Source organism: Haemaphysalis longicornis, unplaced genomic scaffold, assembly GCF_048455015.1.
Source record: "Haemaphysalis longicornis isolate Haplotype H1 unplaced genomic scaffold, Haemaphysalis longicornis Haplotype H1 scaffold_25, whole genome shotgun sequence".
NCBI classification, from domain to species: domain Eukaryota; kingdom Metazoa; phylum Arthropoda; class Arachnida; order Ixodida; family Ixodidae; genus Haemaphysalis; species Haemaphysalis longicornis.
The window spans coordinates 3646713-3660809 of NW_027526314.1; the positions used below are offsets into that span (position 1 = coordinate 3646713).

General features: G+C 48.3%; 1 protein-coding gene across 1 annotated transcript in view; it reads left to right on the top strand.

The window, feature by feature from the left end:
- LOC144172688 (cytochrome P450 4C1-like) overlaps window positions 1-14097 on the top strand; it is a 296669-nt gene that overhangs the window by 78929 nt on the left and 203643 nt on the right. The window contains exon 2 of the mRNA XM_077701321.1: window positions 7755-7867. Coding sequence (XP_077557447.1) covers window positions 7755-7867 — 113 coding nt within the window. The remainder of the gene's footprint in view (window positions 1-7754; window positions 7868-14097) is intronic.

Consider the following 14097-nt stretch of genomic DNA (forward strand, 5'->3'; position numbering starts at 1 on the left):
CAACTAAAAGAGCGCTCAGCGCGGAAAAAAAGTAGGCTCGCAGAAATACGATAGTCGAAATTGAAGCCGAAGGCGTGGTGTACATGGACCAGGCTAATATCGAGCGTTGTTTTTGTGACTTTTATAAAAATTTGTTTTCTCGTCATCCTGTCGATGCTGTCAAGTTTAGAGAAGATTTTACGTCTTTGTTACCGTGCTTAGACGTGGAAGTTAAGGCGGATCTCGAAAGAGATATTACGGTAGAAGAGATACGCAGAGCTATCGACGAGTTGAGCCCAGGGAAGACGCCGGGCCCTGATGGCCTGAGCGCCGCTTTCTACAAGGCGTTTAAGGGTGACATTAGCCCGGTTTTATGTAAAGTTTACTCTCAGGCGTACCACAAAGGTGTGCTGCCACCTTCTTTTCTCGTGTCGCACACTGTGTTTATACCGAAATCGGAGGAGGTTGCGAAACTCAGGCAGATCCCTGGGTACCGCCCTATTAGTCTGACAAAAGTCGATTATGAGGTTTTAATGAATATATTGGCTAGTCGCTTACAGACTGTCATAAAGGACGTGGTAGGGCCGCATCAAACGTGCGGGATCAAAGGGCGGTCGATAGTTACAAATATTCATACTGCACGAAGTGTTTTCGAGTGTTGTGACGCCATGGAAGGGACTTTGGCAATGCTCCAGGTAGACATGGCTAAAACCTTTGATCAGGTGTCGCACAAACTTTTGTTAAATATGTTGGAACACGTGAATGTTGGTTCTGTTATTCTTAATGGTGTGCGCATGGCGTACACTGGGTGTTCTACTAGGCTTGTTATTAACAACACAATCGGCACACCCGTTCCTGTTCACATGCCGTTCGTCAGGGTTGCCCATTGCCTCCGTTACTTTTTTGTTTGTACATTGAAGCCTTTTGTTTAAGTGTACTCAGGAGCGAAGACGTCAAAGGGTTTAAACTTCAGTCGTGTGAAGTGCGGGTGTTAGCTTTCGCTGACGACATTGCTCTTTTTTTTTTTGTATAGGAGAAGTATAAGCAGTGCTGTAAACACCTTGAAAATTTTTTTGTAAGTACAGTGCCAGTGGTGTTAATTGGAAGAAATGTCTAGGCTTCTGGCATGGCCAGTGGGGCAGTACGCCTAGCTGGCAGACGACGCTGGTGAAGTGCTTGGGAGTGCCCCTCGAGAACTATGTAGACAGTGACCCTTATTGGCGCAGTCAACGAGTCGAACGGCGCGAAAAGGCCGAGAAATGGAAGGGTAGCGGACTTTCAATATTAGCGAGGACCTCAGTGTGTAATGTGTTTTTAATGAGCAAACTGTGGCACGTTCTACAGGTGCTGCATTGTTCGCGGGCACATGTACAGGCCTTGCACCGAGTTTTGCTGTGTTGATTTGGGAGTCGTCATGGGAGAGAACCATCCGCACGAACCTGTTTCGGCGCGTGCGTCTCGGTGGTCTGTCATTACCGCATCTGTTTTTGCGCCAAGTGGTAAATCGTTTTTAAAGCAAAGCTTTTTACCTCTACCCCCCAAGGGTTCTTTCGCGACCGTTGGTGTCACCAGAAAACTCCAGCGAACAAATAAAAGAATTTACTAGCACCGCCGGGAATCGAACCTGGAACTAATAGAATAACATAGCGAGAGCCCGTTGGCTTACCGACTTAGCTACGAGCCCACGCGAAGATGGGGAAGACAGGTGGTGTACTCACCAGGTACATCTACGGGTTTACCCCCTGCGTTCTCGCTAAATGCCACGTGGAACCGTGCGACCACTCACGCCCCTCTAGCGGCCCTGTGCGCACCTTGCTCATGTGCTAAGAGTTACAAAAATTAAAGGTAGCTAACACCAATGCATGGCATTTCACTTCTAGTACGCCAATGTGCTAAAGCCTGTGGCCTTCCGTGTTCGCGTAAAAAATCACAGCTCCTTGTCGTCCGCCCTCACGCCAAATCAAGGAATAAATTCAAATACTCCTTGATGGCCAGGCCATCACTCCAAACCCCAGCATCAAGATCCTGGGCCTACATTTCCAGGCCAACACCAACAGTGACGTCTCCTTGCAGCGTCTCGAAAACAGCCTTAATCAAATCATACACATGATCAGGTGAGTTGCCACCAAGAAGCAAGGCCTAAAGGAACCTTTCGATTAATTCAAGCTTTTGTCCTCTCGAGAGTCACTTACGTCAACCCCCTGTCTTCTTCCCGACAAGAAGGACTTAGCGATGCTTTATATAATGATTAGAAAGGCGGTCGGGCAGGCAATTGGTCTTCTTATGAGTGCGTCCACACAGAGGCTGCTTAGCACGGGGCTCCACAACATAGTGGAAGAGCTGATAGAAGGCCATCGTTCTAACCAGAAGGTCCGACTCAGAACTGCGGTGGGTAACCGCATGCTTCACCAGATTGGGTGGGCAGCCCAGAATGTCACTCCGCTTGACGTACTCCGAGACTCTTGGCGACTAAAACTAAAGATGCTCCCTTTGCTTAGAAATATGAGCCCCTCACATGACGAGGGTCACCGAAAAGCACGGGTTCAAGAGCTAAACACCACCCTGGGTGGGGATCATGCTGTTATCTACACAGACGCCTCCAAACATCGAGGGCAGCAACACGCCATCATCGTGGCTACCTCGAGAACCAACCTCCTTGCGTGTACCTCGCTTAGGACCCAACAAATGACGGCAGCAGAAGAGGCAGCCATTACCATGGCTCTCACTCAACCAGAGGTTCGGAGGGTAGTCACCGATTCCCAGCAAGCCTACTGGAATTACCAGTCGGGTTGGGTGTCCTGACCTGCACTGTGCGTGCTAAAAAACCACTCCCCTAACGGTTCCATTCAGCTCATCTGGACACTGCCTCACCCTTCAATGGAGGGCAACAAATACGCCCACCCAACCAGCCTGCGCTTTTACCTCCCGTGCTATGGAGCTGCACGATGACAGTCACCCGCTTGTCACGTCCAGGGAGATAATCCGGTATTATCGCGTTCTGAGACCGACCGTACCTTCGCCTTACCCTGACCTTTCCGTCTCGTCGCCTCCGTCCGCGGCGCAGAGACGGAGAAGTCAGATCGTCTAACACCGGGTTGGAGCTTACTTTAATTTTATAAAAAAAAGTTTCCACTCTTGCTACACCAATACAACTCAACGAAACACCGTTCATGCATCATGCATTGATTTAACCTTACCAAGAATATCTCTTTGAAGTAATAAATGGTGTGGTTAAGTGCATTTCACTTCTCTCTGGTTTTACTATTTGTAGAGCGATGTGAGTGATTTTAAGTGACGTCGCATGAGTAATCGTTATGGGTGCCGTTTACAGCTTTGCTTTCCAACCACATTCACGGAGTGGATTGGCGCGATTTTTTTTGTTCCTTGGGGATGTGAAGGACCCCTTTTTGCGCACTGTGTGTCAGGTGAAGTTGGCCAGAGCGCTTCCTGATTTTGTTGCAACGTCAGCTTCTTTTTCTTTTGGCGCAACGAAATGCTACTTCCGTGAGGTGGTACAAGCCACCAAGTTTTTGCGTGCACGCTTCACGCTAGAGTACTTATCTAGTCTGACGCGTAAAAGATTGTATAATGACCTCGTTGATTCCGTACTTCCCGTTCCTTTGTATAGATCGCTTTACCGTGTAGGGCCAGGACAAGATGTGCTTAAGCGTGTGAAACGTATGGCGATTGGCCCATGGGTTAAGACGTTTTAAAGCAAAGCTTTTTACCTCTACCCCCCCCCCCCCCCCCCCCCCCCCCCCCGGGGTTCTTTCGCGACCGTTGGTGTCACCAGAAAACTCCAGCGAACAAATAAAATAATTTACTGGCACCGCCGGGAATCGAATCGGGAACTAATAGACTAACAAAGCGAAAGCCCGTTGTCTTACCGATTTAGCTACGAGCCCACGCGAAGACTAGGAAGACAGGTGGTGTACTCACTAAGCACATCTACGGGTTTACCCCCATTGTTCTCGCTGAATGCCACGTGAAAGCGTCACGCGACCACTCACGCCCGTCAATCGGCCCTGTGCGCACATTGCTCATGTGCTAAGAGTTACAAAAATTAAAGGAAGCTCACACCAATGCATGGCATCTCACTTCTAGTCCGCCAATGTGCTATAAAGCCTGTGGCCTCCAGTGTTCACGTAAACAATCACAGCTCCTTGTCGTCCGCCCTCACGCCTAACCAACCAGGGAATACATTCAAATACTCCTTGATGGCCCGGCCTTCACTCCAAACCCCACCATCAAGATCCTGGGCCTACATTTCCAGGCCAACACCAAGAGTGACGTCTCCTTGCAGCGCCTCAAAAACAGCATTAATCTAATCATACACATGATCAGGCGAGTTGCCACCAAGAAGCGAGGCCTAAAAGAATCCGGTACCTTCCGATTAATTGAAGCTTTTGTCCTCTCGAGAGTTACTTACGACAAACCCCTATCTTCTTCTCGACAAGGAAGACATAGAGATGCTGTATATAATGATTAGAAAGGCGGTCGAGCAGGCCATTGGTCTTATCATTAGTGCGTCCACACAGAGGCTGCTTAGCACGGGGCTCCACAACACGGTGGAAGAGCTGATAGAAGACCATCTTTCTAACCAAAAGGTCCGACTCAGAACTGCGATGGGTAACCGCATGCTTCACCAGATTGGCTGGGCAGCCCAGAATGTCCCTCAGCTTGACGTACTCCCAGACTCTTGGCGATAAAACTAAAGATGCTCCCTTTGCTTAGAAATATGAACCCCTCACATGACGAGGGTCACCGAAAAGCACGGGCTCAAGCTCTAAACACCACCCTCAGTGGGGATCATGCAGTTATCTACGCAGATGCCTTCAAATATCGGGGGCAGCAATACGCCATCATCCTGACTTCCCCCAGAACCAACCTCCTTGCGTGTACCTCGCTTAGGACCCAATAAATGACGGCAGCAGAAGAGGCAGCCATCACCTTGGCTCTCGCTCAACCAGGGGTTCGGAGGGTAGTCAACGATTCCCAGCAAGCCTACTGGAATTAGCAGTAGGGTTGGGTGTCCTGACTTGCACTGCGCGTGCTAAAAAAAACACTCCCCAAACGGTTCCATTCAGCTCATCTGGACACCCCCTCACACTTCAATGGAGGGCAACAAATACGCCCACCCAACAAGCCTGCTCTTTTACCTCCCGTTCTATGGAGCTGCACGAGGACAGTCACCCGCGTGTCACGTTCAGGGAGATAACCCAGCATTATCACCTTCTGAAACAGACCGTACCTTCGCCTTACCCTGACCTTTCGAGAGAACAACAAACTACCCTACGGCTCATACAATCCGGGCTCCTTCCCACAGCCTACGCGTCTTCACTTAATGTATCCGAATCGCTACGACACTGAATGTAAATTTTGCTCAGAAGTAGGAACACTCCGCCCCGTAATCGGGGTGTGCGACTTTAGCCCTGACCGCCCTCCTCTCTTTCAATCAACTACCCAACAAGAGCAATGGGAGATGCTGCTGTCCAGGCCCTGTCTACCTACCCAGCTTCAGCGGGTGGACAGAACACAGGCTGCGCGGACTGCATATGGGCCCCACAGAAGGAGGAATCACTCCCCAGGGCTTGCCGCTCAGAAATAACAGAAGTATTTCTTCTTCCTCCTCCTGCTTCTCTGCCGCAAATCTCATCACCTCCGTCAGCGGCGCAGAGACGGAGAAGACAGATCGTCTAACAGCGGGTTGTAGCTTACTTTATTTTTATAAAAATTAAGTTTCCACTCATGTGCTACACCTATACAACTCAACCAAACACCGTTCATGCTTCATGCATTGATTTAACCTTATCCAGAATATTTCTTTGAAGTAATAAATGGTGTGGTTAAGTGCATTTGACTTCTCTCTGGTTTTGCTATTTGTAGAGCGATGTGAGTGAATTTAAGTGACGTCGCATGGGTAATCGTTATGGGTGCCGTTTACAGCTTTGCTTTCCAACCACATTCACGGGGTGGATTGGCGCGATTTTGTTCTTTAAACTTCACTCGGGCGTCCTTGATGTGAAAACGTGGCAGAAGGAAAAGGGAATGTTTTTGCCGGGTGGGGTGGACTGCTACCCGTGCAGAAAACCTGAGACTGTAGAACAGGTGTTTTTGGACTGCTAGGACGGGGTCTTCTTTTGGGACGTGCTTCAGCAGACCCTCCAAAAAGATTTCCCCTGGACGCTCACGGTATTAGGTTTTTACCGATTGAGAGTGACGAAGTACCTTACTACCTCGTGATGGTCCTGGCCCTACATGCAATTTGAAATCCCGAATGGCCATACGCCATAGGGACGTTGACGCTAAATGGTCAAGACATTATTTCGGTGATTCAATGCGTATGATTATTGAAGTATGGAGGGCTCAGCCTGAGCCTCCAGAGTGTTCGCCTGTGATGGAAGCACGGACCAACCTCAAACAATTTTAAGCGTTCTTCTGCTGGAAAGGTAATGACTACCAGTTTTACCGTTGTAGTTTTGTTTTATGGTGCTTGTTTTGTACTGAAATATTGTAACAAAGAAAAAAAGACTTGTAGCTAAATTGATAAGACAACGGGCTCTCGCTTAGTTACGCTATTAGTTCCAGGTTCGCTTCCTGGCGGTGCGAGAAAATTCTTTTATTTGTTCGCGGGAGTTTTCTGTTGACACCAACGGTCGTGAAAGAACCCGGGGGGGGGGGGGTAGAGGTAAAAAGCTTTGCTTTAAAAATACCAAAACGAAATATCAAACGCTGAAGCCTCTACAGCAGGGCCTGTTACATCAGCTGTGCTCTGCTTTTAGCGCGCTGTCGGAAACGACGATGCCACAGTAACAAGTTTATTTATTCATTACAAACACCTACATCACCAATTCCTGTGGGGGGTATGAGAAAGAAAACAAAGCAGCAAGTTCAAAACAGTAATCAGACAGAATGCTAAAAAGAGAACGAAGCAGAAACAACCCAACAAAGCACAAAATGCAACTGGAATGCAGCATTTATTAAAAGAAACCAGCACGTTAATAAAAGAACAATGACATTCTCCTGTTGGTTCTTGGCTTAACTTTATTATCGTGCGTGCGCATAGGAATGTTATGTGGCGGCACGGCGCCTTTCTTCAACCATGGTTTCAGTGGCTGCAGGCCATCTATTAATAAACGACACACTCAACTTGCACGGAAATCAAACCATCAATAACGAGAGAGCGGGCTAAACTTACGGATATTGCTTCAGAAGAGGACAGCTCTCGTGAAGTGACTGCTGCAAACCCCACTGTGTTGCTGACACCTTTCCAATGCGGAGCATAGTTATCTAAACCTTTCAGGCTTTTTTATCTCTAGGAAAGGTATGAACGCTGGCTTTTCCCGGAACTGAGCGATTTCTATATTGCGGTACACGGCCCATTCGATTGCTTTTTTGGTTTTGCTGCCTTCGACCGGGATGCCAACCATCTACAGAAAGCTTCGGGAAAAAGGCGCGCGGCGGCGCCATTGTTGCTGGAAAGTGCGAATATTTCTGCAGGAAACCACTCAACCGGTTAATTCCTGCTAGTTATCGCCATGTTCAAACGGCCTGCTTCACTTGGGCATTTGATGCGTGTCAGTCAAATGCGTTGGTTCTGGTCGTGCATGAACTTTTCCGGAGAGCGCCAACTGAGATAATACATAAATATCTGCAGCGTTCGGCTGTCCGGTTATACGACCCATTTATCAGATCTAATACAGAACCTGCATAGCCTGCATGACGCATGAAACAATAGTGTTTGTAATGATGCAATTTCTTTTATGATGGGACAGAGTTTTTCCAATGGATCCGTGGGCTGAGCAAGATCCACCAAGCGGCGGGAATCTTCAAGGTGCATGCTGGGTTCGAACCAATGGTCTTCTTGTGCACCGCGGAAACGGCTGAGGTAGGTCCCATGTCAGCCCAGATGAGACTAACAAACAAACATCGCCAGAACGCAGATACCTTCACGTTAGGAAGAAAGCGGTATTTTTTTCCTATTATATGCCATAAAATGCCCACGGACACAATCAACAAGTTTGGTTCTATTAAAATACGTCTCTGTCCAAGTAACAATGACACCGACCGAAACGCAAACTCAGAACAAATAACAAAAACAAAACAGGTGAAGCCGAGGCGACTTACCGGTCACGTTCTCGCCGGGACCTTACGACGTCACAGGAATTTGTACGATTGGCGGCCGCCGGCGTACAACGCCACCAGCAAGAAACATTCCTGTTTAATTGTCACTGTGGGCTCTGCAGTTCCATAAGATAGTGCGACTTGAATGCTGACTCGAAGTCAACGCACTGATAACTCGGTTTTAAAGCAAAGCTTTTTACCTCTACCCCCCAGGGGTTCTTTCGCGACCGTTGGTGTCACCAGAAAACTCCAGCGAACAAATAAAATAACTTACTGGCACCGCCGGGAATCGAACCTGGAACTAATAGACTAACAAAGCGAAAGCCCGTTGTCTTACCGATTTAGCTACGAGCCCACGCGAAGACTAGGAAGACAGGTGGTGTACTCACTAAGCACATCTACGGGTTTACCCCCATTGTTCTCGCTGAATGCCAGGTGAAAGCGTCACGCGACCACTCACGCCTGTCTAGCGGCCCTGTGAGCACATTGCTCATGTGCTAAGAGTTACAAAAATTAAAGGAAGCTCACACCAATGCATGGCATCTCACTTCTAGTCCGCCAATGTGCTTAAGCCTGTGGCCTCCAGTGTTCACGTAAACAATCACAGCTCCTTGTCGTCCGCCCTCACGCCTAACCAACCAGGGAATACATTCAAATACTCCTTGATGGCCCGGCCTTCACTCCAAACCCCACCATCAAGATCCTGGGCCTACATTTCCAGGCCAACACCAAGAGTGACGTCTCCTTGCAGCGCCTCAAAAACAGCATTAATCTAATCATACCCATGATCAGGCTAGTTGCCACCAAGAAGCGAGGCCAAAAAGAATCCGGTACCTTTGATTAATTGAAGCTTTTGTCCTCTCGAGAGTTACTTACGACAAACCCCTATCTTCTTCTCGACAAGGAAGACATAGAGATGCTTTATATAATGATTAGAACGGTCGAGCAGGCCATTGGTCTTATCATTAGTGCGTCCACACAGAGGCTGCTTAGCACGGGGCTCCACAACACGGTGGAAGAGCTGATAGAAGGCCATCTTTCTAACCAAAAGGTCCGACTCAGAACTGCGATGGGTAACCGCAGGCTTCACCAGATTGGCTGGGCAGCCCAGAATGTCACTCAGCTTGACGTACTCCCAGACTCTTGGCGATAAAACTAAAGATGCTCCCTTTGCTTAGAAATATGAACCCCTCGCATGACGAGGGTCACCGAAAAGCACGGGCTCAAGCGCTAAACACCACCCTCGGTGGGGATCATGCAGTTATCTACACAGATGCCTCCAAACATCGGGGGCAGCAATACGCCATCATCGTGACTTCCTCCAGAACCAACCTCCTTGCGTGTACCTCGCTTAGGACCCAAGAAATGACGGCAGCAGAAGAGGCAGCCATCACCTTGGCTCTCGCTCAACCAGGGGTTCGGAGGGTAGTCAACGATTCCCAGCAAGCCTACTGGAATTAGCAGTAGGGTTGGGTGTCCTGACCTGCACTGCGCGTGCTAAAAAAAAAAAAAACACTCCCCAAACGGTTCCATTCAGCTCATCTGGACACCCCCTCACACTTCAATGGAGGGCAACAAATACGCCCACCCAACAAGCCTCCGCTTTTACCTCCCGTTCTATGGAGCTGCACGAGGACAGTCACCCGCGTGTTACGTTCAGGGGGATAACCCAGCATTATCACCTTCTGAGACAGACCGTACCTTCGCCTTACCCTGACCTTTCGAGAGAACAACAAACTACCCTACGGCTCATACAATCCGGGCTCCTTCCCACAGCCTACGCGTCTTCACTTAATGTATCCGAATCGCTACGACACTGAATGTAAATTTTGCTCAGAAGTAGGAACACTCCGCCCCGTAATCGGGGTGTGCGACTTTAGCCCTGACCGCCCTCCTCTCTTTCAATCAACTACCCAACAAGAGCAATGGGAGATGCTGCTGTCCAGGCCCTGTCTACCTACCCAGCTTCAGCGGGTGGACAGAACACAGGCTGCGCGGACTGCATATGGGCCCCACAGAAGGAGGAATCACTCCCCAGGGCTGGCCGCTCAGAAATAACAGAAGTATTTCTTCTTCCTCCTCCTGCTTCTCTGCCGCAAATCTCGTCGCCTCCGTCCGCGGCGCAGAGACGGAGAAGTCAGATCGCATAACACCGGGTTGGAGGTTACTTTATTTTATAAAAAAAAAGTTTCCACTCTTGTGCTACACCAATACAACTCAACCAAACACCGTTCATGCTTCATGCATTGATTTAACCTTAACCAGAATATTTCTTTGAAGTAATAAATGGTGTGGTTAAGTCCATTTGACTTCTCTCTGGTTTTGCTATTTGTAGAGCGATGTGAGTGAATTTAAGTGACGTCGCATGGGTAATCGTTATGGGTGCCGTTTACAGCTTTGCTTTCCAACCACATTCACGGGGTGAATTGGCGCGATTTTTTTTAGTGTTCACCCGATTTCTTTGCTGCTGACGTTGTAATGAGTGAAATTTGAATGTTTTTCTATATTGTTTGTCTTTTTTTTTCGCTTAAAAAACTGTCTTTCGGGGTGGAATGGAGTTGATTAATTACCAAAAGCTAAGTCTTTCAAAGTAAACGAGGTTGCGTTTTATCGTCATGGTCCCTTTAATGGTTTTTAAAGTGGTCCCACCCATCCATGTAATACCGATATCAGGCCAAAAGCCTTCATTTATGACTCTAGTTGCGCATATTTTGTGGGATGCTTTAGTGACTGAAACATTATTGACTGGCGGGTTACTAAAACCTCTAGGACACCATAATGCCCCTGCAACTGTCTGCCGTTTCACATGAACACTGCTTTTACAATTTAGACGCAGAATAAAATTTCTTCCAAGAACATTTGAAGGAAACTGCACTGGTTGCGCACCGGAGACCTCAGAAAAAGCTTTGCTTCAGTAAAATTTTTCTGAATTGAAACGAAACATCACAAAGTCATTTGCTGAAAACGGATCCAGATCCTGGCGGGATTCAGGCGCTCACCGTTGACATACCCGTTCTGCTGAGATTTCAAGGTGGACAGCTTACGGTCTGATGTGACCAGTCTGCTGTCCTCCGAGGTTGAGCGGCTTGGGTTGGTGTTTTACGCTGACAGTAAGATTCCTACGACGCGGGAGGGAAACGAGCAGGTTCACATTTGTCCGCTATAATAAAACTTGTCTTTCCAAGTTTCACTCAGCTAATCAGCTAGGAAGTACGCTCAATCGCAAATTACAAACAAACGTGCTTTGTTTGGTGCCCTGTTTGGACGGCGCACAGCTTCGCTGGCCATCTTCACAGAGTGGAAGGGCACTAACGTTTTTATTGGTCTTGTAATGAAGGGGATACGGCCCGTTCGTCACATGGCGTTTCGTAATAGGCCGGTTCGCAATAGGCTGTTTGCTCACATAGGATCATTCTAATGAAGCGACGAGTTTTGTCAAACCCTGTTTTTCTTGCATGTTGAGTCCGGCGATGAAGTGCTGGAGGGGAGGTTCACTTGTTTAATTTATACGTTACGACATTCGTTTACATTCAAGGCATGGGAGTTCAAATGTTCCGCTTATTACATCGAAACAGAAAAAAATACTTAAAAGCACTTAGCGGAACATATCTGACTGGTGAGGGTCTTTCGGCGCCTTCTGGCGTCTTTCCCATAAAACAATAAAACACCTATTTTAATACTAAAACTTCGCTTTCCAAACGGGTGAGGAAGGCCTATCAATCAGCCCACAATTAGGCCACTGATTGGCCATATAATCCACCGATCGTCGGTGTGTGTACAAATAGTCTCGTGACCCGACACACACACACTCTCTCATGCAAGTACTCAATGACGCTTCCTCAACAACAGCTAAAACCAACAACGCCACCAAAAACAGAAACAAACTGACAAGCTGTCAACACTCAACAAAATAATTCGGTCCGTCTCATGCGCTGTCCACAAATTCAACGCCGGTAATCACTTGAACACCTAAAATTATGACTCGTAAGTTAGCGCCCCCCAAGTTTTTTCGGAAGCCACTGCGGCCGTGAGCCACACAAAAGGCAGTATCGCACTCTTGCTGACACACCGCAGACGTCGTGGCGTTGGTCTCAGACGTGGAACAAATCAACGCCAATCTTCGCAACTTGAACAGTGCAACCACGACACATTCACTGCCGCGTTTCCCCCCTTCATATTTTCTGACCCCTCGTGTGACCTCGCAGTTCCCGCATCTCTTCTGAGGGCCTCGCAATTACCATAGCCCCTTTCAAACGCTCACCAAATTACCGGCCTCTTCTCCCCGAAAGACAACAAAGGTACCACTCGGGCTTCAAAAGAGGACACAGTTGGCAACATATAAGTGGCTGGGAATATCTCTCATTCTTACATCATAACAGAAAACGGTACGTCCGCAGTTATTTATCGCGTCTACATTCATACAAATTTTACGGAATAATAATTTATTGTTTAAAAAATACGGCGAGAGGGCTAAAAATGTGTTTTCGTTGGGTTTTAAATAGTAAGATGTTCGTTGTAGCAACTTGTCTGGCCCAACAGAATTGCAGAGGAATAGGCAAAGAAAAAAAATCGCGCCAATCCACCCCGTGAATGTGGTTGGAAAGCAAAGCTGTAAACGGCACCCATAACGATTACCCATGCGACGTCACTTAAATTCACTCACATCGCTCTACAAATAGCAAAACCAGAGAGAAGTCAAACGGACTTAACCACACCATTTATTACTTCAAAGAAATATTCTGGTTAAGGTTAAATCAATGCATGAAGCATGAACGGTGTTTGGTTGAGTTGTATTGGTGTAGCACAAGAGTGGAAACTTTTTTTTTATAAAATAAAGTAAGCTCCAACCCGGTGTTATGCGATCTGACTTCTCCGTCTCTGCGCCGCGGACGGAGGCGACGAGATTTGCGGCAGAGAAGCAGGAGGAGGAAGAAGAAATACTTCTGTTATTTCTGAGCGGCCAGCCCTGGGGAGTGATTCCTCCTTCTGTGGGGCCCATATGCAGTCCGCGCAGCCTGTGTTCTGTCCACCCGCTGAAGCTGGGTAGGTAGACAGGGCCTGGACAGCAGCATCTGCCATTGCTCTTGTTGGGTAGTTGATGGAAAGAGAGGAGGGCGGTCAGGGCTAAAGTCGCACACCCCGATTACGGGGCGGAGTGTTCCTACTTCTGAGCAAAATTTACATTCAGTGTCGTAGCGATGCGGATACATTAAGTGAAGACGCGTAGGCTGTGGGAAGGAGCCCGGATTGTATGAGCCGTAGGGTAGTTTGTTGTTCTCTCGAAAGGTCAGGGTAAGGCGAAGGTACGGTCTGTCTCAGAAGGTGATAATGCTGGGTTATCTCCCTGAACGTGACACGCGGGTGACTGTCCTCGTGCAGCTCCATAGAACGGGAGGTAAAAGCGCAGGCTTGTTTGGTGGGCGTATTTGTTGCCCTCCATTGAAGTGTGAGGGGGTGTCCAGATGAGCGGAATGGAACCGTTTAAGGAGTGTTTTTTTTTAGCACGCGCAGTGCAGGTCAGGACACCCAACCCTACTGCTAATTCCAGTAGGCTTGCTGGGAATCGTTGACTACCCTCCGAACCCCTGGTTGAGCGAGAGCCAAGGTGATGGCTGCCGCTTCTGCTGCCGTCATTTCTTGGGTCCTAAGCGAGGTACACGCAAGGAGGTTGGTTCTGGAGGAAGTCACGATGATGGCGTATTGCTGCCCCCGATGTTTGGAGGCATCTGTGTAGATAACTGCATAATCCCCACCGAGGGTGGTGTTTAGAGCTTGAGCCCGTGCTTTTCGGTGACCCTCGTCATGTGAGGGGTTCATATTTCTAAGCAAAGGGAGCATCTTTAGTTTTATCGCCAAGAGTCTGGGAGTACGTCAAGCTGAGTGACATGCTGGGCTGCCCAGCCAATCTGGTGAAGCATGCGGTTACCCATCGCAGTTCTGAGTCGGACCTTTTGGTTAGAAAGATGGCCTTCTATCAGCTCTTGCACCGTGTTG